This window comes from Bombina bombina, chromosome 9 (assembly GCF_027579735.1).
Source record: "Bombina bombina isolate aBomBom1 chromosome 9, aBomBom1.pri, whole genome shotgun sequence".
Classification (NCBI taxonomy): domain Eukaryota; kingdom Metazoa; phylum Chordata; class Amphibia; order Anura; family Bombinatoridae; genus Bombina; species Bombina bombina.
Window position 1 is genome coordinate 199308420 of NC_069507.1, and position 25113 is coordinate 199333532.

Here is a 25113-nt window from a genome sequence, read left to right on the forward strand (position 1 = left end):
GTGCCTCAACTGAGGATACGGTCCAGGTCTCTTATCTATCTGTAAAGCTAAAGGAGTTTGAGGACCAATGGGAAGATGAGAGGCTTTTCGTCGTTATGGCAACGCCCAAGGAGCCCAGCATATGATGATTGCCGGGGGGGAACAAGCTAGAGCAGGGCCAGAGCGCAGCTACTGCTCGGGAATTCGTGTGAATGGGGAGCCCTGGGAACAGGTGAGTGGGTTGGCGTCTATGGTGCTACATAGGGCATCCTCATCACTGCAGCTAGGGCTAATTAAGGGTCTTTTACTGGGCAATGAGAGGATGGTTAGAAGTGAAGCGAAACCTTGCTTTATAGTGATCCATCACTTCATTACAGCACAGTATTCATATTACACCAAGATCAGATGCCAATCATATTGGTTTACCAATACTACAGGGTGAGTCAAGGTAACAGTCTGTGCATCCTTTTAGTTTGGTAGTACCACCTCAATACACAATATATTCTAGGATGCTACATAGTCCTGATACAGCACATCCACCTTTCTTTGCACTTCAATTTTATTTTCTAGCTTGGAAAAACTACTAAACCATGCATAAATAATTATTACTATATAAACAGAGGGTTACATATCAATAAAATATGTTTGCTTGAACATCTAAAGCAGTTAAGACTTGTGTAAAACTACAAAAACCATTCATTAATTTGTATGTAATGTATTGGTCCCTCTATAGACTGTACATGTTATCACAAGAATCTAAACCATTTAAAAATATATATATTCCAGTGCCCAAATCTCAAACTGTTTTTATTTTGTGGGCATCTTAACCCCTTAATGACCACAATGTACCCTGTATGTCACTGGTCGTTAAGGGTTTTTTCAGGACATAAAAGCACAAGTCTAGCAAGAACACGCTATTAATGCACTCCCTCCAGCAGGCTTTGTGGAATAGAGCAGTCTCAACACTGGTGGCAAGACTGTGCTATAAAACAATCAAGTCCCAAAAAAAGGCCAGTGACATACAGGGTATGTCGCTGGTCCTTAAGGGGTTAAACCAGCACAGAGGATAGAATATTCTGCCCTCCTGGCTTTTTTTTTACAAATAATTTACAGGTGTCAGAAGGTTTAACCTTTTGGATGCCAGAGAGGACAATGTGTTGCAGACATTTTGAAAGGTAAAGAATTAAATGGACAATAAAGTATAAATAGATGCCAGATAGAATGATGTATTTAAAGCAAATATTAGCTTGAGAATAATAAGTAGATCTATTAATTATATGAGTTGTATACATATTGTCCATAAAACAATAGGTGCAACTATGCTGTAACACAGGTTACCTTCTCTGCTGAGGCTAAATATAGACTGTTATAAATGTGTCACTAAAGTGTGCAACTAATGACTGTGTGGAATATAGCAGTTTTAAGAGCAATTAAAGTGATCAAATTAATTAGGGCATGTAATTTTATCACTAGTGTCTTTGCAACACTATGTGCTACTAGTGCTGCTGATTAGATCAGCAGCAGTTTCTGTGCAGGACTAGCAGTGCTCTGCGTCCCCAAAGCGGTACTTTGTTAATGTGTTTAACCCCTTTGTGGTGGGGTTAAATAGGTAGTGTTGCAGTGTCACTAAAGATAAAATTACATGATCTAACAAATTAAAGCATGTCATTTTATCACTATAGTGGCCTTTTAAAGGGCTCTTTTAAAGTATATTGCTAAGTTGGTTTACTACATATAATATAACAATCTCTTTTAAACAAAAATTAGTAACTATTAGTAACTTTGCTGTGACACACACATAAACCATCAATGTTCCACATAGTATAATAATAAAACAGCCAAGGGAATGCTGCATTCAATCAGTCTGTGCAAAGTGTCAGGTAGAGGTTCAGTGAGCGAGCCCCTTAAAGGGACATGAAACCCCACATTTTTCTTTCATGATTCAGTTAGAAATCAATTAGGACAATTTGTTTAAAATCATGTGATTGTATTCTCAAATTTGCTTCATTTTTTCTTGGTATCCTTTGTTGAAGGAGCAGCAATACTGGAAGATGGCTGAACACATCAGCTGAGCCAAGGACAAGAGGCATATAAGTGCAGCTTCTAGCTCCCAGTAGTGCATTGTTGCTCCTAAACCTACCTAGGTACGGTTTTTAACAAAAGAGAACAAAGCAAATTACATAATAACATTTAAATGGAAAGTTGTTTAATATTGCATGCTTTATCTCAATCATGACAGTTTTTCATTTTGATTTCACTGTCCCTTTAACCAGTTGACCCAGGACTGGCTCTGCACCCCCCTTAAAAATATGAAGGGTGGGCTGAGCTACTGAATCATGACTGGTATTTTATGGTAGCCCCCAAGGGAGATCTATACCAGTTGTCCTTTTGAAAGGGTTGTGTGTGATTAACTTTCCTAGTCACAGGCAACATCTAGTAAGTATTTATGTTTTGTACAATGCTATGTGAATACTATATTTATGCTTTTTCAACAATAATTTCATTCTTACGGGAACTAGGACATAATTTGTGTGTTTACATTTTATCATATATGGCTATTCGTAAGCATGACTCACAGAGGTTTATTATCTTACAAAAAAATAACATCATGCTCAGAAATAATACTACAATATTTGATTTCACTTTTACTGTTACTATAATGATTAATTTACATCCCTTTATATTTGGGAGCACAAATGTGTGAACACATTGGCTGTGTGTAATAATCATAATCAGTTATGAAATATCTTTGTCAGCTTTTTCTTTTAAATAACTTATTTAAATAAATTACAATATTGTAGTGGTGTAGTGTCACTGTCAGGGTTGTAAATGTAAATATACTTTTTTCTTATATAGCTTTTAAATCATTTGTTTGAGCTATATGAATGTATACATGTATACTAAAGTATTGATTTGTTTTCAGCTAGCAGCAACAAGCTGCATTAGGACTGTTCTGTAATTGTCACTACAGTGTGTGCATTCAATGTATTTATGTTTCTGTCTTAACAAGCATTTCAGCAATTCATAAGCAAAACTAGATTTCCATAGTAAATGTATTAATTATACAAATTACATAAACATGAATACTATTTACAAAATATGTCTATTTTTATTTCATAGATGTTTATGAAAAATTAGAATCAAATTTTCATTTCTATCAATTTTATTGTTGTCACAATTGTTTTATGTGCATTTTGAAACCTCTTTTATTACAATATACATCGGTAAAATAAACATTTTGGTGCATTACTGAATTCAGTGTCCAGTAGAAGGTGGTTCCATTCTGTGAAACTGTGGTTGGAGAGGAGGGGTTGTGGGGTAGTCTCTTTTCTTTACTGTTATTAAGACAAGTGGTATCATGGGACTCTGAGTCAAGCACTTTGTGACATCATGTATGAAGAGAAAGCTGCGAGATCCATTAGTCTATTAAATCATCTCACCCTGCAGTCTAGACTAATCATTCTTGAGCACTTTGGCTTTGCTAAGGAATTATTTAACTCTTTCATGTGCAAGTTATTGAGACTTAAAGAGACAGTAAACCCAACATTTTTCTTTCATGATTCTGATAGATAATACAATTTTAACCAGCTTTCCAATTTACTTGTATTATTTAATTTGCTTCCTTCTCTTGTAATCCTTTGATAAAAGATTCATCTAGGTAAGCTCAGGAGCAGCAAAGAACCTAGGTGGCTGCATATATACCGATTGTTATTGGCTTACCCATGTGTTCAGTTAGAAACCAGTAGTGCATTGCTGCTCCTTCAACAAATGATCCAACGAGAAATAAATAAATGGCATAATAGAAGTAAATTAGAAAGTTGTTTAAAATTGTATTCTCTATCTGAATCATGAAAGAAATTTTTTGGTTTTCATGTCCTTTAAAGGGACAGTAAACACTCCAATATTTTAATACAAAAAGGTTTTGTTATGTGGAATAAAAAAAACTATGCAGAATATTTTAATTGTTTTCCTGCTTTTCAAGTACTTTAGCTCAGACAAAATGTGTGTTTTCTACTTTTCAGTACTGGAATTGCACACTACTACATGTCTTTCTCCAATTGTTTTAGAAGATAACAACTGGAAAATGATGCAGTTTATACTAACCTAATTATCATGGCTAGCCTCGTTATCTGGATTGGTTCCTCCAATATAATGTAAATGTTGGTGGAGTTTGGCTATTGAAAAACAATTGCAGCAAGCAAGATGTTAATTTGTTTTAACATTTTTAAACATGGCTGACATGTTATTGTATATCAAGACAACAGAAATGTCTTGTAATTACAAAGTGTATACTGTTCCTTTAACCCAGACAGCCTCAAACTTGGCCCTCCAGAGGTTTTGGAACTACATTTCCCCTCAGCTGGCTCTAACTGCTCTAACCCCTTGTCTCAGACAGGCTTGAAACCCAGTGCAAGTATTAGCATGCGAAAAAATATTATTAAAGGGACACTGAACCCAATTTTTTTCTTTCGTGATTCAGATAGAGCATGTAATTTTAAGCAACTTTCTAATTTACTCCTATTAATTTTTCTTCATTCACTTGCTATCTTTGAAAAAGAAGGCATCTAAGCTTCTTTTTGGTTCAGCGCTCTGGAGAGCACTTTTTAATTGGTGAATGAATGTATCCACCAATCATCAAGCATCTAAACTTACATTCTTGTATTTCAAATAAAGATACCAAGAGAATGAAGAAAAGTTGATAATAGGAGTAAATTAGAAAGTTGCTTAAAATTGCATGCTCTATCTGAATCACGAAAGAAAAAATTTGGGTTCAGTGTCCCTTTAAAGATACTACACTCTTACAAATTCTCTAAAGGCTAATCCCAAAATGGTAAGCAGTCCTCTAAAACTGCAAACCTGAAATGGATACAAAATAAAAAGGGAGGGATAGCGCTGTAAAACAGCAAATAGAGATCTCTTTTAGATTAGATTTGTATTGCCTAAACGTAAAGGAAGGTAAATTGTACTATTGATGGTAGTAACAGATAGATGATTGTGTGTCAGTATGATAATAAAAGATTTATTAGTTAATACAATACACTAAAAACATGAATGTTACAATGTACTAGAAGTCAATATGTAGATGCCGGCATCAGAATAGTTAATGTACGTATATGAATACAGTTATAAACAGAATACACGTTGTGACAAAGTTGTGGTATAATACAAATACAAATAATATAAATACCTACAATGTGGTTTAGACTCAGAGAACGTTAAAAGATGTAATAATTTGGTTACAAATTAAAATATATACAAATTGATACCTGTGATAAAAGTCTTTTCCATTAAGGTGACTTTCAGAGTCCGTAATGTTTGCTCGCAATTGCGGCTCACAGATGGAGAAGGAACACAGAGGTATAATTGATAGGGCTCTGAGCAGCTTAATAAATCCGATTTCATTGCAATAAAACTAATAAACAATGAATTTCCTTTTTTAAAGGTGCGTGCTCAAAATGTCTGTTATGGGTTTTAGCAAATTTCTTTGGGATCCATGTCTCCGTTGGGGTAGAACACTGTTAGATTATGGGACAGAATAATGTTTTGTGTTTGCAAACCCCACTTGTTGTAAAAGGAGTGTTAGTCTCCTTGTCCTACTACCAGATCTGATGTACGGGTCAGAGGTAAATTCGCCTGTTAGGAAGCTGTGGTTTTTAGCGGATATCCAAAGTAACAAGTTAGCCGTTAAATGGTAGGTCCTGGCGCAGGAATTATACATCTAGAGACCACTCATAAAATATCAAATGGCTCGATGTACCTGACCTACTACCAGTAATTACAGGTAACAAGATAGAATAAAAGTAAGCAGATCTACGCGTTTCAGCTGTTCCGGCCTTTAAAACTAAGTCGATTGGGTAATAGAAGCATAATGAAAGTCTCTAAACATTGCATGCTCTAGCTGAACCATGAAAGTTTCATTGTGACTTTTATTTCCTTTAAACATTCTGTTGTAAAATAGAATAAAAAAAAACAGAATGTTGAAATAATTACAACATGGTTTGTCAACTACGTATGACATCTAGGAACCCACCAAGATGTTTGTATGCTTGGCATCCATGTAAGTGTGTGTATATGTCCATGGCAGACATTGTTATTGCCAGAATTTAGAGACAGTAAAGCCAAAATGAAACATTCATGATTCAGATAAAGCGCATGCCATTTTAAACCCCTTTTCAGTTTACTTCTATTTGCTTCATTCTCTTGGTATCCTTGGTTGTAGAGTAAACATGAAGTCTTAGGAGCAGCAAAATCAGGGAGTCAATGTCAAGAGACCTCTACGTGCAGCTACCAATCACCAGCTAGCTCACAGTAGTGTATTGCTTCTCCTAAGCCAATGGTCCTCAGGCCTCACTAAAACAAAACATTTTGAGGATATCTGAACTTCAGCACAGGCGAAATAATCAGCTGATTAGTAAACATGGCTATTTTACCTGCTCTCACCAAAGGTAATCCCGAAAACCTGGCCTGTTGGGGAGGCCTGAGAACAGGTTTGAAAACCAGTGTCCTAAGCCTACCTAGGTAAGGTTTTTAGCAAAGGATACCAGGAGAACAATCATAATAGAAGTAAATTAGAAAGATGTTAAAAAGTTCATGCTCTACCTTCTATCACCAAATAATAGATTATATTATTACATTCTCTGGGGTGGTTAGTTTCAGAACATCAAAGCTTTTTAAGTTTGATTGGGAACTTTAAACTCTGGCAATAAAATGTTTTTGTCATTAAAGTTTCTATTTTTCTATTGAAAAAAATGTGTGGGTGCATGGTGTGTGGGTGCATGGTGTGTGGGTGCATGGTGTGTGGGTATTTCAATATAAATGAATCTACAAAAGACCCTGTTGCCCATATGTTAAATTGCTTGAACGTGATGCAGCGTACAAAGCTGCCTAGAAATATTAAAACATAAAATAAAACATCTCAATGTAAAAAAGGCAGAACATTTAGCACAAAATATTTTCTGATGTGTGCTTGGCCTGTAGGAAGTGAATATTATTATTTTTTTATACTGCTATGATAATCTTTCTAATGTGTTACCTCATAGAAGCTTTGAGAAATTAATATTGCTAATTAATTGTGAAGGTAGGCAGCAGATTTCTTTGCCTAGGGCAACACAAAAAAAACAAATAACTATGATACACAAAATTAAAGAAAATTCTCTCATACCTGATCCCTTCCTGTGGAGAGGTCTTACTATTAAAGGGACAGTCTACACCAGAATTTTTATTGTTTTAAAAGATAGATCATCCCTTTATTACCCATTCCCCAGTTTTGCATAACCAACACGTTATATAAATACACTTTTAACCTCTGTGATTATCTTGTATCTAAGCCTCTGCAAACTGCCCCTTTTTTCAGTTCTTTTGACAGACTTGCAGTCTAGCCAATCAGTGCCTGCTCCCAGATTACTTCACCTGCACGAGCACAGTGTTATCTATATGAAATATGTGAACTAACACCCTCTAGTGGTGAAAAACTGTTAAAATGCAATCTGAAAGAGGTGGGCTTCAAGGTCTAAGAAATTAGCATATGAACCTCCTAGGTTAAGCTTTCAACTAAGAATACAAAGAAAACAAAGCAAAATTGGTGATAAAAGTAAATTGGAAAATTGTTTAAAAATACATGCTCTATCTGAATCATGAAAGTTTATTTTGACCTAGACTGTCCCTTTAAGGGCTTAAATTTTACCGTTCATGTAGAAAAGCATAATTTACCCTGTATCTTGCTGGTCATTAAGGGTTTTTACCGTTCATGTAGAAAAGCATAATTTACCCTGTATCTTGCTGGTCTTAAGGGTTTTTGGCCTGTAATAGCATGGGTCTCGCTGATAGCGCTGTTACAACCTCCCCATTTCCTGTAGCCCTCCTATTATTGTGCGGTATAAAAAAAGAAAGCCCCATTGAAATATCAAGGGACATACAGGTTAGGTTGCTGGTCAGTAAAGGGATATGAAACCCACATTTGTTCTTTCATGATTCAGACAGAGCATGCAATTTTTTATTTTTTTTAATTAACCAACAATTGGTGGCACAGTTGTACAATAATACAAAATCAATTAGTAAAAAAAAAAAAAAAAAATTATCAATATCTTCAGGTATTCATGCAGAATTGCAAAACACATTATGGTACATCAGAAATCAACATGAGATCAGCAGAACACCTTAACCCAATACATAGAGATCCAATTTTTCATATATGCCTACTGTTGTAATTTTCCTTATTTAAGACAAAACAAAAAACCTACCGCTCTTGGTAATCCCAGGCGGTCTCCCATCCAGAAAACAACAACCCACAGAGAGAAAAAAAACAAAACAATTGCTTTCCGCCACCACCTTCCAGATACCCAGAAGGACTATCTCTGAGTTTTGAAATGGGAAGATCAGATAATCTATTTCTCTGTCGGGGAGTGTTTTAATGAATACTGCCCATTTATTAAAGTTCCTAATATCAGATTCGTTGTCTATATTTGTATCTTTTTGTGCCAATATACACTGTTTTTTCAAACAGTTCCTAACTTCAGAGATACTTGGCACTGATCGCATTTTCCACTTTTTGCAGATTAAATATCTAGTAGCCAAAATAGATAAAGTTACTAATTTTTCGCTAGTCTGATGGCCATCTTCATTCCTTAGACACAATATAGTTTGAAACAGTGATAAAGCCAGAGGCGAAATCTTCAATACATTTTTTAGCCAGAATTCTAGTTTATTCCAAAAGTTTCTTATTTTTGGACATTGCCATAGCATATGCACCAAATCAGCTGCGGGGTAGGAACATTTAGGGCATTTATTAAAATCTAGATTGCGTACCCTGGCACCTCTCTCTGGGGTAAAATATGCTCCATGAAGGAGTTTAATATGTGCTTCTCGCCAGGTAGCCGAGAGTGTAGCCTGTGCTACTTTATTGATAATTGAAGAGTTTTTAATTAAATGGTGTTATGAGCAGTTAAAAGACTCCAGACTGATGCTATCTTTGCTAAAATAGGGGCACCTTTATTGGTACCAAGTAGATGATAGCACGGGGTGATAGACATATGACCATTTTTAGCTAAGATTAGCTCATTTTCCAATTTACCCAAAGCCCAGCACCAGCCCCCTTCTTTGATTATTTCAAGAACAAAATGCCTTTCTTGCAAGTATGCAAATAAATCTTTATTAAATAGGCTGTATTCCACTTTCAATTCTTCAAATGTTTTAATACATTTTCTGTCTTTGTCTACTAAATAATTTATCCTATTTAGCCCATTATTGTGCCATCTTCTGAAGACCGCAGAGTTTAGGCCTGCTTGGAATTTCGGATTCCCTATTAAAGGAAGATAGTTCGAGACTTTACTATTTATTGAAAGAGACTTGGATATTTTCCACTACGCCTTAAATGGATTAGATATAGTTTTAAGTACCTTAATTTCTGCTGGTAATTCTTTTGGCACAGAGTGGATCAATGCTAATGGGAGATATTGGTTGCATATGTTTATTTCAAGCTCATTATTTAAAACATAATGCTTAAAAAAGATCCAGTCAGTTACTATGCGAGCTAAGAAACTAAGGTTATAAAATCTTATATCTGGCAGTGCCACGCCTCCATATTCGTTTGGCAAAGCAAGTTTGGTAAGAGATATCCTAGATCTTTTACTCTGCCAGATAAATTGTCTAAGTGAGGAGCATGCAATTTTTAATCAACTTTCTAATTTACTCCTATTCATTTTTCTTTGTTCTCTTGGTATCTTTATCTGAAAAAGCAGGAATGTAAGCTTAGGATCCAGACCATTTTTGCTTCAGCTTCTGGATAGCGCTTGCTGATTGGTGGCTACATTTAGCCACCAATCAGCAAGTGCTACACAGGTTCTGAACCAAAAATGGGCCGGATCGTAAGCTTTACATTCCTGCTTTTCAGATAAAGATACCAAGAGAATGAAGAAAAATTGATAATAGTAGTGCATAAGAAAGTAGCTTAAAATGGCATGCTCTGTCTGAATCATGAAAGAAAACATTTCGGTTTCAAATTCGTTTAACCCCTTAACGACCAGCATCGTACCCTGATCGCATTTGGCGGTGAAATGGTGGCATGAAATATACCAAAATGGGCCTAGATCAATACTTTGGGTTGTCTACTAAAAAAAAAAAAATAATATATATATATATATATATATACATGTCAAGGGATATTCAGAGATTCCTGACAGATATTAGTGTTCCAATGTAACTATCGCTAATTTTGAAAAAAAAAAATTGTTTGGAAATAGCAAAGCACTACTTGTATTTATTGCCCTATAACTTGCAAAAAAAGAAAATAACATGTAAACATTGGATATTTCTAAACTCAGGACAATATTTAGAAACTATTTAGCATGGGTGTTTTTTGGTGATTGTAGATGTGTAACAGATTTTGGGGGTCAAAATTAGAAAAAGTGGGGGGTTCCATTTTTTTCATCATATTTTATAAAAAAAAAATTATAGTAAGTTATAAGATATGATGAAAATAATGGTATCTTTAAAAAGTCCATTTAATGGCGAGAAAAACGGTATATAATATGTGTGGGTACAGTAAATTAGTAAGAGGAAAATTACAGCTAAACGCAAACACCGCAGAAATACAAAAGTAGCCCTGGTCCTTAAGGGAAAGAAATTGAAAAATGGTCTGGTCCTTAAGGGATTAAAGTGTTTTAATACTTTTTTTTTTGTTTTGCCTGAAAATTGAATGAGAAGGTTTTTATCTAAACTAAAACTAATTTAACAGTACGTGTTGGACATACTACTAATACTGTGTTTTGTTCCCCTTTGATGTTTTGTATGTTAATAAATACCCTTGGGGGACTAGTCTTCCTACGGGTGAAGTGGCAACCAGACGTGGATCCCTTGCACAGTGTGCCTAGAGGGATATGGCTGCACCTCACTGATGAGCCCCACAGGAGTACAAAACGTTCAGCTGTATCTAGGAGACAACATTTAGCTAGAGCACTCTCACAGCTGAAGCTTACAGGCCTAGTTATAAACTAGCCAGACGGGCTAAAGTTAGGTCCCAAATACTGGGGGGGGGGGGGGGACATGGCATTTGGGATTGTCTTCATCATCTCTTTGTAACAGTATTGTCCATTTTATATTGTTTTGTTTTCTTTCTTAACAAAATGGCCGTAATATAGGTGTACTGTCTCAATACTACAGCACTGAGAAATTATAATATTGAAACGTGTCTCATATATGACACTGCACACAAAAAACAAAATTAGAGCATTGCTAGCTTTGAACATTTTTATTAATAATGTTAAGCACCAAAAAAGTCTCAGTTTAAATGTCATTCATTACCGTTTTTATTTATTTCCTATGATTAAAACTGAAATGCCACTCTTGGTTAATGGAACAGTAAAGTCAAAATTAAACTTACATGTATTGGATGGATCATTTAAGGGACACTAAAACAAAATTTGTCTTTCATGATTTAGGTAGAGAATACAATTTTAAACAACTTTCCAATTTAGTTCTATTATCTAATTTACTTTATTCTTTAGATATTCTTTGCTTAAAAATAGCAATGCACATGGGTGAGTCAATTACACAAAGCATCTATGTGCAGCCACCAATCAGCATCTACTAAGCCTATCTAGAAAGTTATTTAAAATTACATGTTTTATCTCAATCATGAAAGTTTAATTTTGACTTCACTGTCCCTTTAAGGATACAGTTAGAAATACGGTTAATACAAAACATGATGAATCCTATATAACTTAACCAGCTCATAAAACAGTGTGCTTAGCACTACAATATTCACGCTGGCTTCTAAGTTTCATATGTTGTATATTTTGTCAACCTCTGGATTAGTATTAACACTTCGAGTTTCACAGATGTCCGCAACGCATTTTAAAGAATTTACGTTTTCCAAACCTTGTGCTACAGACATAACCTCTACCCAGCAACTTTTCAGCATGATCACTATGGTAACATTGGCATGAATTGCAACAACATAATAATAAATCTAATGAGATACTGTATGTATTTATTTTATGTTTTTTTTTCATGCTTTTTACCAGGTTTCACTGTTCTTTACAAAGCTGAAAATATGACTCTCATCAAAGGTTCCTTTACCTACTCCAGCGGTGAGGAATATCTTGGAGAGTGGAAGGAAGGTTAGTGAGATGCAAACCTATAAATACTATCACATTTGTGCTCATGCAAAACTTCAGCGCAGGTTTCTTAATCACCTTTATGAAAGGGACACTGAACCCAAATTTTTTCTTTCATGATTCAGATAGAGCATGAAATTTTAAGCAACTTTCTAATTTACTCCTATTATCAATTTTTCTTCGTTCTCTTGCTATATTTATTTTAAAAGTAGGAATGTAAATCTTAGCAGCCAGCCCATTTTAGGTTCAGCACCATGGATAGCGCTTGCTTATTGGAGGTTTACATTTACCCACCAATAAGCAAGCATAACCCAGGTTCTCAACCAAAAATGGGCCAGTTCCTATGCATCACTTTCCTGCTTTTTAAATAAAGATAGCAAGAGAACGAAGAAAAATTAATAGGAGTAAATTAGAAATAAAATTGCTTGCTCTATCTGAATCATAAAAGAAAAAAAATTGGGTTTAGTGTCCCTTTAAGTCCCCTATATTTTGTTTTCTCCTGTCCTATTCCTACTTACCAAGCTCATTTTCTGCCGATTTTGTACTATTTCCACTTTTGCGTCCATCCCTTTGCCCATTTTTTCATTCCATTAGAGCATGTCATTTTTCTATTGACCCTTCTCTACTCTATGTTTAACCCCGCAAAGGGATTAAATACACAGTAGAAGTGCTCCTTGGGACTTGCGTGGAAACCGCCGCTGATCCATTAAGCAGATCGGAGTTGTGCGACATGTCTTATCTATGGAGTTGACTCTTTGTATTATAAGCAGAGTGCTGGCATTTAAAGGGACATGGAACCCAAACTTTTTCTTTGATAATTCAGATAGAGAACATAATTTTTAGAAAAGTTTCCAATTTATTTCTATTATCAAATTTGCTTCGTTCGCACGTTATTCTTTGTTAAATAGATATCTAGTTAGCGTGCACATCTGTAGCACATTACTTTATTTGAATTAATGTTGTGTGAATATAATTTATGTAATCGATTTGTACACATTAGCAGATGTGGTGTTTTTTTAAAACAAATGTTTTCCTACATACTTCCATTTAGCCCTTTCGTGCCGGGGTTAACATGTCTACATCGGAACAACTGTTCCGATGTAAACAAATTTGAAATCTCGCAATCGTGCCCTTGATCACGAGATTTAAATGATGGTATTGCGTCAGGGGGGGGCGTTCCTATGATGTTAGGCACGCCCTCCAGACCGTGATCCCATCAGGGAAGCGCCAGTGTCTTCAGGAAAGCCAAGCAGTTAGGACGTTGTATTTCGTCCTTCGGCACTAAAGCCCAGCAAAATTCGGACGAAATACAACGTCCTAACAGCGTTAAAAGGTTAAAACCCTTATTTACAGGGACATGAAACACTGACTTTCATGAATTAGACAGATCATACAAGTTAAAAAAACCAACCTTTTTTATTTACTTCTACTATTAAATTTACTTTGTTCTCATGTTCTTTATTGAAGAGATATCTAGATAGGTAGCGTGCACATGCCTGAAGCACTACATGACAGTGCTGCCATCTAGTGCTCTTGCTAATGTATAACATTGTTCCAAAACTGCTGTCATATAGTGCTGCAAACACGTGCACGCTCCTCAACTTACCTTCCTGTTTTTCAACAAAGAAAATTTGATAATAGAAATAAACTGGAAAGTTGTTTAAAATTGTATGTTGTACCTGAATCATGAAAGAAACACATAGTTAAGGCCCATTCTCATGTAGTAATATAATGCTCTAGTTCATTGGATCATTTCATTTTTAATACATTTGTCTTTTTATTAACCCCTGAAAAGTTGTTCTCCCATAGCTGCTGCTGAGCAGGACACAACTGTCGAGCCAATCAAAAGCCACATATGTAAATATCCACCATTTCCAGCTATGTCCTGCTCAAGAGTGGCATGGAAATATGGCAGATGTGTGACTGTTTGTTTAACCCATTTGCAGGTGTTAAACACATAGTTTAAGACAAGCCTTTGTTTATAGAAAAAAAAAATCAACAAATGACAGCATTTTATTAACGTTATACTAGAGGGGCATTTTAGGGCTTAACAAAAGCTAATTACAGCTATATACATTGAAAGTCCTAAAGCTGTATAAATGGTGTACTTCCTTGCAATTGCCATAGGTTGATAAGGACAATATTTTTCTTGGAACATGAAACTCAAAATTTTCTTTCATAAATTAGATAGAGCATGTAATTCTAAACAACTTTCCAATTTATTTCTATTATCTAATTTGTTTTGTTCTCTGTATATCCTTTGTTGAAAAGTATACCTAGGCAGGCTCAGAAGCTGCTTATTGGCAACTGCACATATATGCTTCTTGTCATTGGCTGTCAGCTAGCTCCTAGTAGTGCATTACTGCTCCTTCAACGAAGGATACCAAGCGAATGAAGCAAATTAGAGAATAGAAGTAATTTGGAAAGTTGTTTAAAATGTTATTCTCTATCTGAATCATTAAAGGGGAAAAAATGGGTTTCATGTCCCTTTAAGTAAAGCTATAGACATAAAGTATAGTAGCAGTATAAATGGTGTACTTCCTTGTAATGATGATAGGTCGATAAGGACAACTCCCGCTGTTCTGTTTGTGGAGAGGGACACACCCCTGCAGCCCTGACACATAAGCATTGTTTATTCAGTACAGGAACATTTACATACAAAAACAAAATAATGTCTTTTTCCATCTTTATATGAAACATAACATTTGATGGCAGATGAGAAGAACATATTTTGATGTCCAGCTCCTGAAATTCCAAAGAAATGTTTTCCTTACTGTACTAACCAGATGTTGTATCCTTACCCTGCAGGCCGGAGACATGGGATTGGCCAGCTATCATTTGCTGATGGGAGCATGTACGTAGGCCAGTTTGAGAATGGGCTTTTCAGCGGATATGGGGTGCTCACCTTTCCAGATGGCTCAAGGTTAGAAGAGATTGCATACGTAACATGCACCTGGTGTAGCTCCCACAGCTTTCATAATTAATTACATTGTCCTGGACTGTCCTTCATAAACAAGGGAGTTAGGTTGCTGTTGGTTGTGCTCACTATTCTCATTATTAGTAAATGCTTTTGTTTTTATATCCTGTTAGTTAAAGCGACACTCTCCCTTCTTAAAAACTAGACCTCTACCAAAAGCTGTGTGTTTAAAGGGACAGTCTACACCTTATTCTCCTGCACCATTTCTATATCATGCAGCAGGAACAGTAAACAAGTTATTTTAAAAATGACTTTAGTTTCTGGTCACTTTGAAATGGCTGCCAAGTTCCACCCACTGATGACATCACAATCTGGGCTGCATCTATACACTCTTCTAAATAGAAATGGCATTATCGTGATGTCATCAGTGGGGGGAGCTTGGCAGCCATTTCAAAGTGGCCAGAAAGAATATTCATTTTAAAATAACTTTTTACTGTTATTGCTGCATGATATAGAAAGAGGTGCAGGAGGCTATTTGAAGCTTAATCTAAAGTAAGACTTTAAGATGACTAAGGTGTAGACTGTCCCTTTAAGAAGAATACAGTTTCTGGTGAATTTAGATTTTATGGGGAAAAATGCCTTCAGATTTCATAATACTTTTTGAAGTGGGGAATGTTTTATTTGCATGGCAGTGAAAAGAATGTACTTGTTTTATGAAGTGTAGCTGGTATGTTGGCACACACTGTGCCCACCCAATATAGTAAATATAGCCATACACTCCTAATCCTCTTATACCACGAGTGGCCACATTTTTCAGTTGTTTTTTTTAAAGTGTAGACTCCTTTTATAAGGAAAAAGCTTTACATTAATTTAAACAAACTTTAAACAATGTTTAAATACACAGATAAAATAGGAACATTCTCTTTGCTGCAAATGGAAATAGGTAAAAATATGAGTGTTTGAGGAAGTGGGGCGGTGGGGGGGGGGGGAGGGGGGCAAATAAAAAAGAATATAATATGTATATTTTAATATGTATGTATATGTAAAATGTGTCTTTTTAAACACTCTTTACTGTGACGTTTCGGGGACCAAATATCCCCTTCCTAAGACAATAGTATTGCAGCATGCAGTAATGCCTTTTTTTTTATTGGACTAACATTATATAGTAAAAGTCAAGCTTTCAAGAGTTTCCTCTCTTCCTTGGGTGTATTGCTTCAGACCTGAGGAAGAGAGGAAACTCTTGAAAGCTTGTCTTTTACTATATAATGTTAGTCCAATAAAAAGGTATTACTGCATGCTGCAATACTCTTGTTAATTTATAGTATATATTTATATATATATATATATATATATATATATATATATATATATATATATATATATATATATATATATATATATATATATACACACAAAAAGGAGAGAGAAGCTATGAAAAATCTGGCCGTAGATGAGATAATAGAGCCGACAAGGGCGGTGCGATAGTAATATTGGATTACGCATTATACCGAGAGGAAGTCCTGTCACAACTTGATGATACCAAAATCTATTCAAAACTCCCAAGAGATCCTGCTACAGTATTTAAAAAGTTTATAGACACTTACCTAGAGGAAGCATTGGCAGACGGCTGGACAGACCAACAAACTCTTACCTTTTTGAAGACAGAATACCCTTGGATACCGATTTTCTATACGCTGCCTAAAATTCATAAATATCTACAGAGACCGATAGTCTCTTTTAGCAGTCTACTTAGACAGTTTGCTGCAACCACTAGTACAGCAATATGGACTCTTATGTAAAAGACTCAAACAAAGTCATTAAATCACTTAAAGAACTAGATTTATGAGAAGATGATGGTTGGCTAGTGACATTAGATGTCACTAGCCTGTACACAGTGATTTCCCATTCGGAAGGATTGGCAGCAATAAGGCGTCTACTACTGAAATATCCCTATGTGGGGCCACTCTTGGAGTTTATCCTAGATGTACTTGAAATGTGCTTAAGCAGGTTTACATCAGATTTAAAAAGCAGTTTTACTTGCAACTAGTTGGCACAGTGATGGGGTCCAGTGTGGCCCCATCTTACGCAAATCTGTTCATGGCAGAATTCGAGAACACGCGAACCGCATGTTTTAAAAGATCGGAGATAATATACTACAAAAGAAACATAGACAATCTGCTAGTGATTTGGGTAGACACAGAAGATAGCCTCATGGACTGGTTTAACAAACTGAACACACATCACTAAAGTTCAAAATGAACCATAGCCTACAAGAAATAGACTTCCTGGATCTAAGAATTGGGAAAAAACAGAAACAAACTGAGCACAACACTGTTTAGAAAAACTACGGACAGGAACTCCCTGCTACATGCCTCCAGTTGTCATCCTCCAGCCCTTAAGAGAGCGCTTCCAAAATCGCAGTTCTTAAGAGTTAAAAGAAACAATACAGATGAAGAAAATAATATAATACAATCTAAGGGGGCGCTTGTAAAAGAGTAAAACTGCTTAATAGTTGGCAGTATACAGTATGTCTGATACAACGTATAATATACAAATAACCATATTAAGTATACATACAGATTTTACAAAGAAATGTCCCAAGTGAACAAAATATACTTCTTGGATATAGGAGAATCCTCCTTAAAATAAATTTTCGTATGTTGGCTGCCTCCTCCCCACCAATTGATCCGGGTTAAAGCTGTAGAATATAAAGAAGAACAGAGGGGCGCCTCATGTGCAGGATCATCAAACACAAAAAAAATCGATATAATATAGGCCAAATGGGTACTCACATATTAATAGAGCACACCAATGTGCTAGTAGGTGCAGGCTGTAGAATTATCGGGTGTAACAGCTCACCCACAGCTGGGATTTTCAGTGTGATATTCACCAAGCACACCAATATGCTGGTAGATGCAGACTGACAGATTTATAGCAGGAGTGTCAGCTCACCCCACCATGGGTCTCCCAATGAGCAGGATCCAGGTGCAGGGAAGTGCCAATAATAGTACTCCAATAGGAACTCAATAATCACAGGCAGGTAAGGTCTTTCCACTCAATTTGGATTTTTGTAAAATATGGTATTTATTAAAAAGGTTTAAAAACAAATACAAAAGTGGAATAAGGGTATCCAAATGTCCCCCTATACATGCAACGCGTTTCTCGGCGCTATAAGGCCGTTTCCTCAGGCATAGTATACACCTTACCAATACACCTGCTTTATATAGCTCCTACCTCTAGGGTAGGAGGTAGGAGCTATGTAAAGCAGGTGTATTCCCAAGAGCAATGTTAAAGGGACATTAAACACTTTGAGATGGTAATATAAAATGATAAATTGTATATATAAAACAACTCTGCAATATACTTTCATTATTTATTTTGTCCTCTTTGCCTGTAATTACATTCTGAAATTGTGAGCTTTTCAGTTCCTGTTAGAAATGGAAGTGTAGAACACTGTTAAATCCAGCACAACCATTGGCTGCACACTCTAGTGACTTATTTATAACTGTCCCTAATTGGCCACAGCAGAAAAGGTAACACAAGTTACAACATGGCAGCTCCCAGTGTTTTATAGACACTAAAACTTTACACTTATTTTGTCACTTTTTAAACAACTAATGAAACTTTAAAAAATATATCTACATGTTAGTCATGGACTAATCTTTTCTTTGAATGCATCATTCTATCTAGCATGTATTTAGTGTTTAATGTCCCTTTAATGTAAACTACTTTCATTTATGTCAGATAAAGAGTAGAGTTTTAAAAAAATTTACTCTGGATTTTAAAAACCTTTTGAGGTTTTAAAATTTCACACTTCAAAGTGTAAAGCATTTACATTCTGGGTTTGCGTGTAACTTTGCCATAAAAATCTTTTTTTCAATTTAAGTGTGGCTTTCCCAGGGCCATGCCTAATCTAAACTACATGACACAGATTATTCTTAATTTGTTTAAAGTGTTTGGCTTTTTATCACGTGCCATTATTTATGTTTTACATCTTTCTTTTAGGTATGAAGGGGAGTTTGTTCAAGGGAAATTCCAGGGCACTGGTGTTTTTACTCGTTACGACAATATGAAGTTTGAGGGCGAATTTAAAAGTGGCCGAGTAGAAGGATACGGTAAGTTTTTTTTTTTTTTTTTTTTTTTTTTTTTTTTTTTTTTTTTTGTAGAAAACTAAACTAGATTACCTGCCAGTTCTGTTTACCAAAAACACATAGGGCCATATTTTCTAAAGTTCACTGGCATGATGTGAAATCACCATGATGACCCTCACATGGGCAGAACTCACTCAGTTCTTTTAAAAAAGAGTCCTGAAACTGGAAGTCCTGTGGGTGTCGGGCTGCCTCTCATAAAAAGCTCTGTACAATGGAGAATCTCGTAGGATGAGGGAATGTGGCATGGAACACCCGGCACTGATGGCAAAATTTAAACAAATACAATTTTGGCTTTTCTCCTTTACCTTGCATTGACTTCTAGTTTTACTTACATCTATCAGTTTAATAAACACACTGCATATTTTAAAACAAACTCCCCAGCTTACATATGGTGAGACAAGAGTCCTGCACATAATACGCACACACACACACGCGCACACACACACCTATATATAGTATAATATATATATATATACACACAAACATATATTCTTAGTAAAATAGCTGCCTAAGAACATCCCATTGAAAGTGTGATAATTCGGTAAGCCATATCTATATTACTAATGACAAAATAGCAGCTGTAGATGCTAAATGCTGTAGAGCAACTTGAAGAGAGAGAGAAGAAAGGGTTAAAAAAAACATTGCATTGCCTGTCTGGCTCCACTCACCTCCTTTTGCAGAGATATCCGCACAAAGGAAAGCTGTAGTAGCTGGAATGTGACCTGACTCTTGGCCTGCACATCTTAGAGGGAGCAGTGACTGTGGGCCCTTTAAAAGGATGGGCACAGTAGCAGTGGCGTCCCCTGTAGTTACCGCCCCAGCCTGCAGGACTAAAATAATATGATAATTTGTTTGAGAGAACTTCAGACACATCCAGGAAACATGCCAGTTCAGCCCACTTGCCAGTAGATGGGGTAATTACACTTAGAATTTTGTACTTTTTGATAAAACTTAGTGTTTTTTTAATTTACATTGTATATTAAACACAATGGTTACTTTTTACATTAAATATATTTTTTTTTTCCTACATATGTTAATTCAAATTTTTACTTTGTAAGTAATGTTAATATATTTAATTTGCCTAGAGGAATAAAGGGCAAGCACCTTAGTGAGATACACTACTATCTAGGGATAATTTGCCTTCAGAATCCCATGAATTACCTAATATTACTGACCAATCTTTTTAGGTCATTTCCCCTAAGCATAGAGCTTTAGAGAATCAGGCCTTAAGGATTAAAGAGATGTTCTGCATTTAAAAGTTTTTTTATATTGTGGCAAGGCAGCAGGTAGGACATATTCAAAACAGCTCAAATTTTCTATAAACTTGGCTTTCCTATCTGTTTGTTACACATAAACAGCAGGGACACTGTTCCGTTATGCAACAATATCAAAAGCATAAAACTGAAACAAAAATCTACTTGTTTTAGGAGACTTACAGTATGAATAGACGTGCCTATAAAACTCCAAACGGATTACATGTGAGGCTTGTGAGTTGACACCAGGAGAAAGTTAACTCATTTAATACATGGGAAAAAAACATTTCTTTTTTATCTGCCGCTGACATAAGCCTTGTTTTATTCTGCCACTACATATGCAGAGAAGTTAACCCCTTTGTGCCGGCATCAAAGTGTTAACATCGGAACGAAACCACATGATCGCATCATTTCAAGGTTGGGATTGGATCATGGGGGCTGCCTATGATGCTAGGCACCCCCCCCCGTCCGATTCTTGGTTGCATCAAAGGGGTAGGCTGCAGGACGCAACATAAGATAGGATGTTTTATGCTGTCCTAACGACGTTAAAGCACAGTGCTGTTAGGACGGCATGGAACGTCTTAATAATGTGAAGGGGTTAAAGGAACATAGAAGTCAAAATAAACCCTTCAAGGATCATAAAGAGTGCAGGATGTTGCAGGGTCATTTCAGTTTCACCATACTTTAAATAATTTTGAGGAACTCTTTGGAGGTGGTGGAACAAGCACAATTTTTAGAGGTATTTTACAGCAGGAGCAGGCAAAGTAAAATTGCTTCCAAACTGTTACCAGACAAGACCAAGATTGCTTTGGGGAAAAAAAATGGATCAAAAAACTTCCAGATATAGAGTAAACATTGTATAACCGTTAACTTCTCATCTACCAAGCTGAAGATTATTACACTAAAGAATGGGAGGGTACCTAGGGAATGTTACAGTAGGAGTAAACCAAGCAAACGATTAGTAAAACCTAACATTTCTTCTATGCATATAGAAAAGCACAACATGTTAAAATATTTTTGCATGAATTATTTAGGATTTGAAGTTAATAGGAGGTGTATGTCTGTGCCTTAAAGGGGCAATAAAGTCAAAATTAAACTTTTATGATTTGAGTAACGCATGCGATTTTAAACAACTTTCCAATTTACTTCTAGTATCTAATTTGCTTTTTTCTTTTGGTATCTTTTGTTGAAAAGCATAGCTAGGTAGGCTCAGGAGAAGCAAAGCACTACTGGGAGCAAGCTGGTGGTGATTGGTGGCTGCACATATATGCCTCTTGTAATTGGCTCAGCTAGCTTCCAGTAGCGCATTGCTGCTATCTGATAATAGAAATAAATTGGAAAGTTGTTTAAAATTGTATGCTCTGCCCTAATCATGAAAGGAAAAGTTTGTTTTTCATGTCCCCTTAAAGTGATAGGAAAGTCAAAATTAAACTTACATGATTCATATAGAGCATGTCATTTTAAGACACTTTTAAATTCAATTCTATGTTCAAATGTGCTTCGTTCTATTGGTATTCTGTGTTGAAAAAGAATATGCACATATCCTACACTAGTGGGAGCTAGCTGCTGATTGGTGCCTGCATACATTTTGTCTCTTGTGATTGGCTAACTAGATGTGTGCAGCTAACTGCCAGTACTGCATTGCTCTTCCTTCAGTAAAGGATAACAAGATAATGAAGCAAATTTGATCATAGAAGTAAATAGAAAAATTGTTTCAAATTGTATGTTCTATCAAAATCATGAAAGAAAGTGTTGAGGTTTCCTTTTTGAAGGGACAGTCTACACCAGAAATTTTATTGTTTAAAAGATAGATAATCCCTTTATTACCCATTCCCCAGTTTTGCATAACCAACACTGTTATATTAATACACTTTGTACCTCTGTGGTTTACCTCTTGTATCTAAGCATCTTCTGAATGTCCCCTGATCACATAACTTTATTTATTACCTATTGACTTGCATTTTAGCCAAATAGTGCTGCGTTGTTTAGACTCTTAAATTACTCCCCGGGAGAGAGCACAATGTTATCTATATGGCCCACATGGTCTAGCAGTCTCCTGTTGTGAAAAGCAAATAAAAAAGCATGTAATAAGAGGCTATCTGTAGTGGCTTAGAAATATGCAGAAATGTAGAAGTTAAATGTTAGAAACTATATTAATATACCAATGTTGGTTGTGCAAAGCTGGGGAATGGGTAGTAAAGGCATTGTTTATCTTTTTAAACAATAACCATGTTTGTGTAGACTGTCCCTTTAAGGCCTGATTGCTGTTTAAAGGATAATTAAACACCATAAAACAGCACAATCAACACATGCATAATAAAAATACTATGTAAAAGCACTTAGTTTGAATTTCAAATGAGTAGTAGTTTGTTCTTTTTATTCTGACCAATTTCAAAGTTAGTTTATTTCCTTCTCACTGCATCATGTGACAGCCATCAGCCAATCACAAAATGCACATATTCTGTGAGTTCTTGCACATGCTCAATAGGATCTGTTGCTTTAGAAATTGGGCATATATACAGACTGAATACATTTAATTAATGGAAGTGAATTGGAAAGTTTTTTTTTAAATTTATGTGCTCTGAATCATGAAAGTTTAATATTGACTGTAATGTTCCTTTTAGCTAATTAATGCATACACGTCTATTACATAATGTGTGTCACTACAAAATCTTTCAAAATTAAGTTTATGCCATTTAGAATCCTTAGTCGAGGGTTTTGATTAAAATCACTAATATTTAGTAAATGTATTTGCATTATTTGAATGTATGTTGTGTGAATATAATTATGTAATTGATCTGTACACGTTAACAAATGTGTGTTTTTGTTTGTTTGTTTTTTGTGTTTGCCTACATACTTCCATTTAGAACGCTGTTTTACAGGGACATCAAACACAAAAATTGTCTTTCATGATTCAGACAGAGCGTACAATTTAAAAAAAACTTTTCAATTTGCTTTTTTCTCATGTTATTCTTTATTGAAGAGCTGTCTAGATAGGTAGCATTCACGTCTTGGGCACTACATAACAGGAAATAGTGTGCTCTTGCTAATGTATAACACTGTTGCAAAACTGCTGAACTTACCTTGCTGCTTTTAAACAAAGGATAACAAAAAACAAAGAATTTGATCATAGAAGTAAATTGGAAAGTTGTTTAAAATGATATGTTCCATCTCATTTATGAAAGAAACATTTTTGGGTTTTATCTCCCTTTAAATGACCCTAGAAAGATGATTACATATCTAAATCTTACTTTCTTGTCCATCAGATATGGCCGCATTCTTTATTTGTTTTCTTGTGCATACACAGGGTTGTTGACATTTTCAGATGGCTCTCATGGGATTCCTAGGAACGAAGGTCTGTTTGAGAATAACAAACTGGTAAAGCGAGAAAAATGTCAAACCGCAATTCAGAGGGCTTTAAGTGCCTCTAAAGCTGCTTGCTGCCTAGCAGTGAACCAGGTCTGATGGGAAAATATCATCCTCTCCTGACAGCTACATCGCCTGTGGTATACATTGAGTACCCTCACTCTAATTTTCTCTTTGGCTTGTTTACACTGCTTGCTGGTTTAAGCAGAGAAACAAGCTGCAACTTCACCAACTCTCTTCATCTGTCGTACCACGCATATAATTGCTGTCAGGAAAAGTGAAAGGCTCCCAAAGCTATATAACGAACTCAAATACTGCTCCTTCCAAGTGCAATGGAACACAGAGAGTGCCTCCGACCGAAGAGCCGACCTGTGCATCTCAGAAGTTATTGTAATTAGACAAATAATTTATATATCATATTATACAAATGTTATGTATCCACATACCTAATATATCTTCTATTCACTAGGTACTTTACACTGTTTATTATATTGGCAACTTTAATGTAAGAAAGAATTGTGAGTATATGTAAACACAGGGTTTCCATATTTTGAAATGTGTTCTATTTACACAAGCAATATGCTGATATTTAATTAACTCTAGCTAGCATGTAGGGCATTATTGGTGTACAGGGTAATGACTAGTGTATATTGCATAGTAGCATATGTAGGTACTCCTAAGATGGGCAGTATAAACCAATGACATCAATACTAGTCTGTACACCTTTTATTTTATTGTTTTTGTACCTCTATTAGGAGGAAATGCTTGAACACTTTTACATTCCATTATCACTTGAGGTAGTAAAAATCTTGTAATTTATTTTTTTGTTCTTCAATTGGCTGTTATAGTCTTTGCCTTATTATATATATCTATATATTATTATTTTTTTGTACGGCTGGATTTTCTAAAGCGGAGAAAGGGCATTTTGAATAATATTTGCTTAGAACATTAGCTGAAGATATTTGGGGACAAGGGAATGATATAATCTCCAGGTTTGCATTTTCAGCCGATTGTGCAGTGACTCACAAAGCTGAGACTGTTTATACATTTTCACAAGCAATGTTATGGCGTTAATATTTCCATAAAGTCAAAATGACGGGAATGTTCATTATATGTTTGTTTGTAAGTTAGTTAGGTTGTGTGTGTTGTGTGAATTTACTAACTGCTATATGGCTATTAATCACAGTGCTGCATAACAATCACAGTATATTTATTTTGTGCTGGGTAGTACAGGGGGAAATAGAGGGTAGTACAGCAAAGTTTTCAATTTTGTGCATCAAAGTTTCCCGCAGCCAATTCAAAGCTGATTTGGGATTTATTCAGGAAGAAGGCAG

General features: G+C 35.6%; 1 protein-coding gene across 1 annotated transcript; it reads left to right on the forward strand.

Annotated features, from left to right (window-relative positions):
- On the forward strand, positions 1-24766 carry MORN4 (MORN repeat containing 4). Its single transcript, XM_053692570.1, has 5 exons — positions 1-211; positions 12000-12095; positions 14901-15015; positions 19015-19124; positions 23721-24766. The coding sequence occupies exons 2-5, from the start codon at positions 12029-12031 to the stop codon at positions 23876-23878; spliced, it is 450 nt and encodes a 149-aa protein (XP_053548545.1). The 5' UTR covers positions 1-211; positions 12000-12028; the 3' UTR covers positions 23879-24766.
- The last annotated feature ends 347 nt before the right edge of the window (positions 24767-25113 follow it).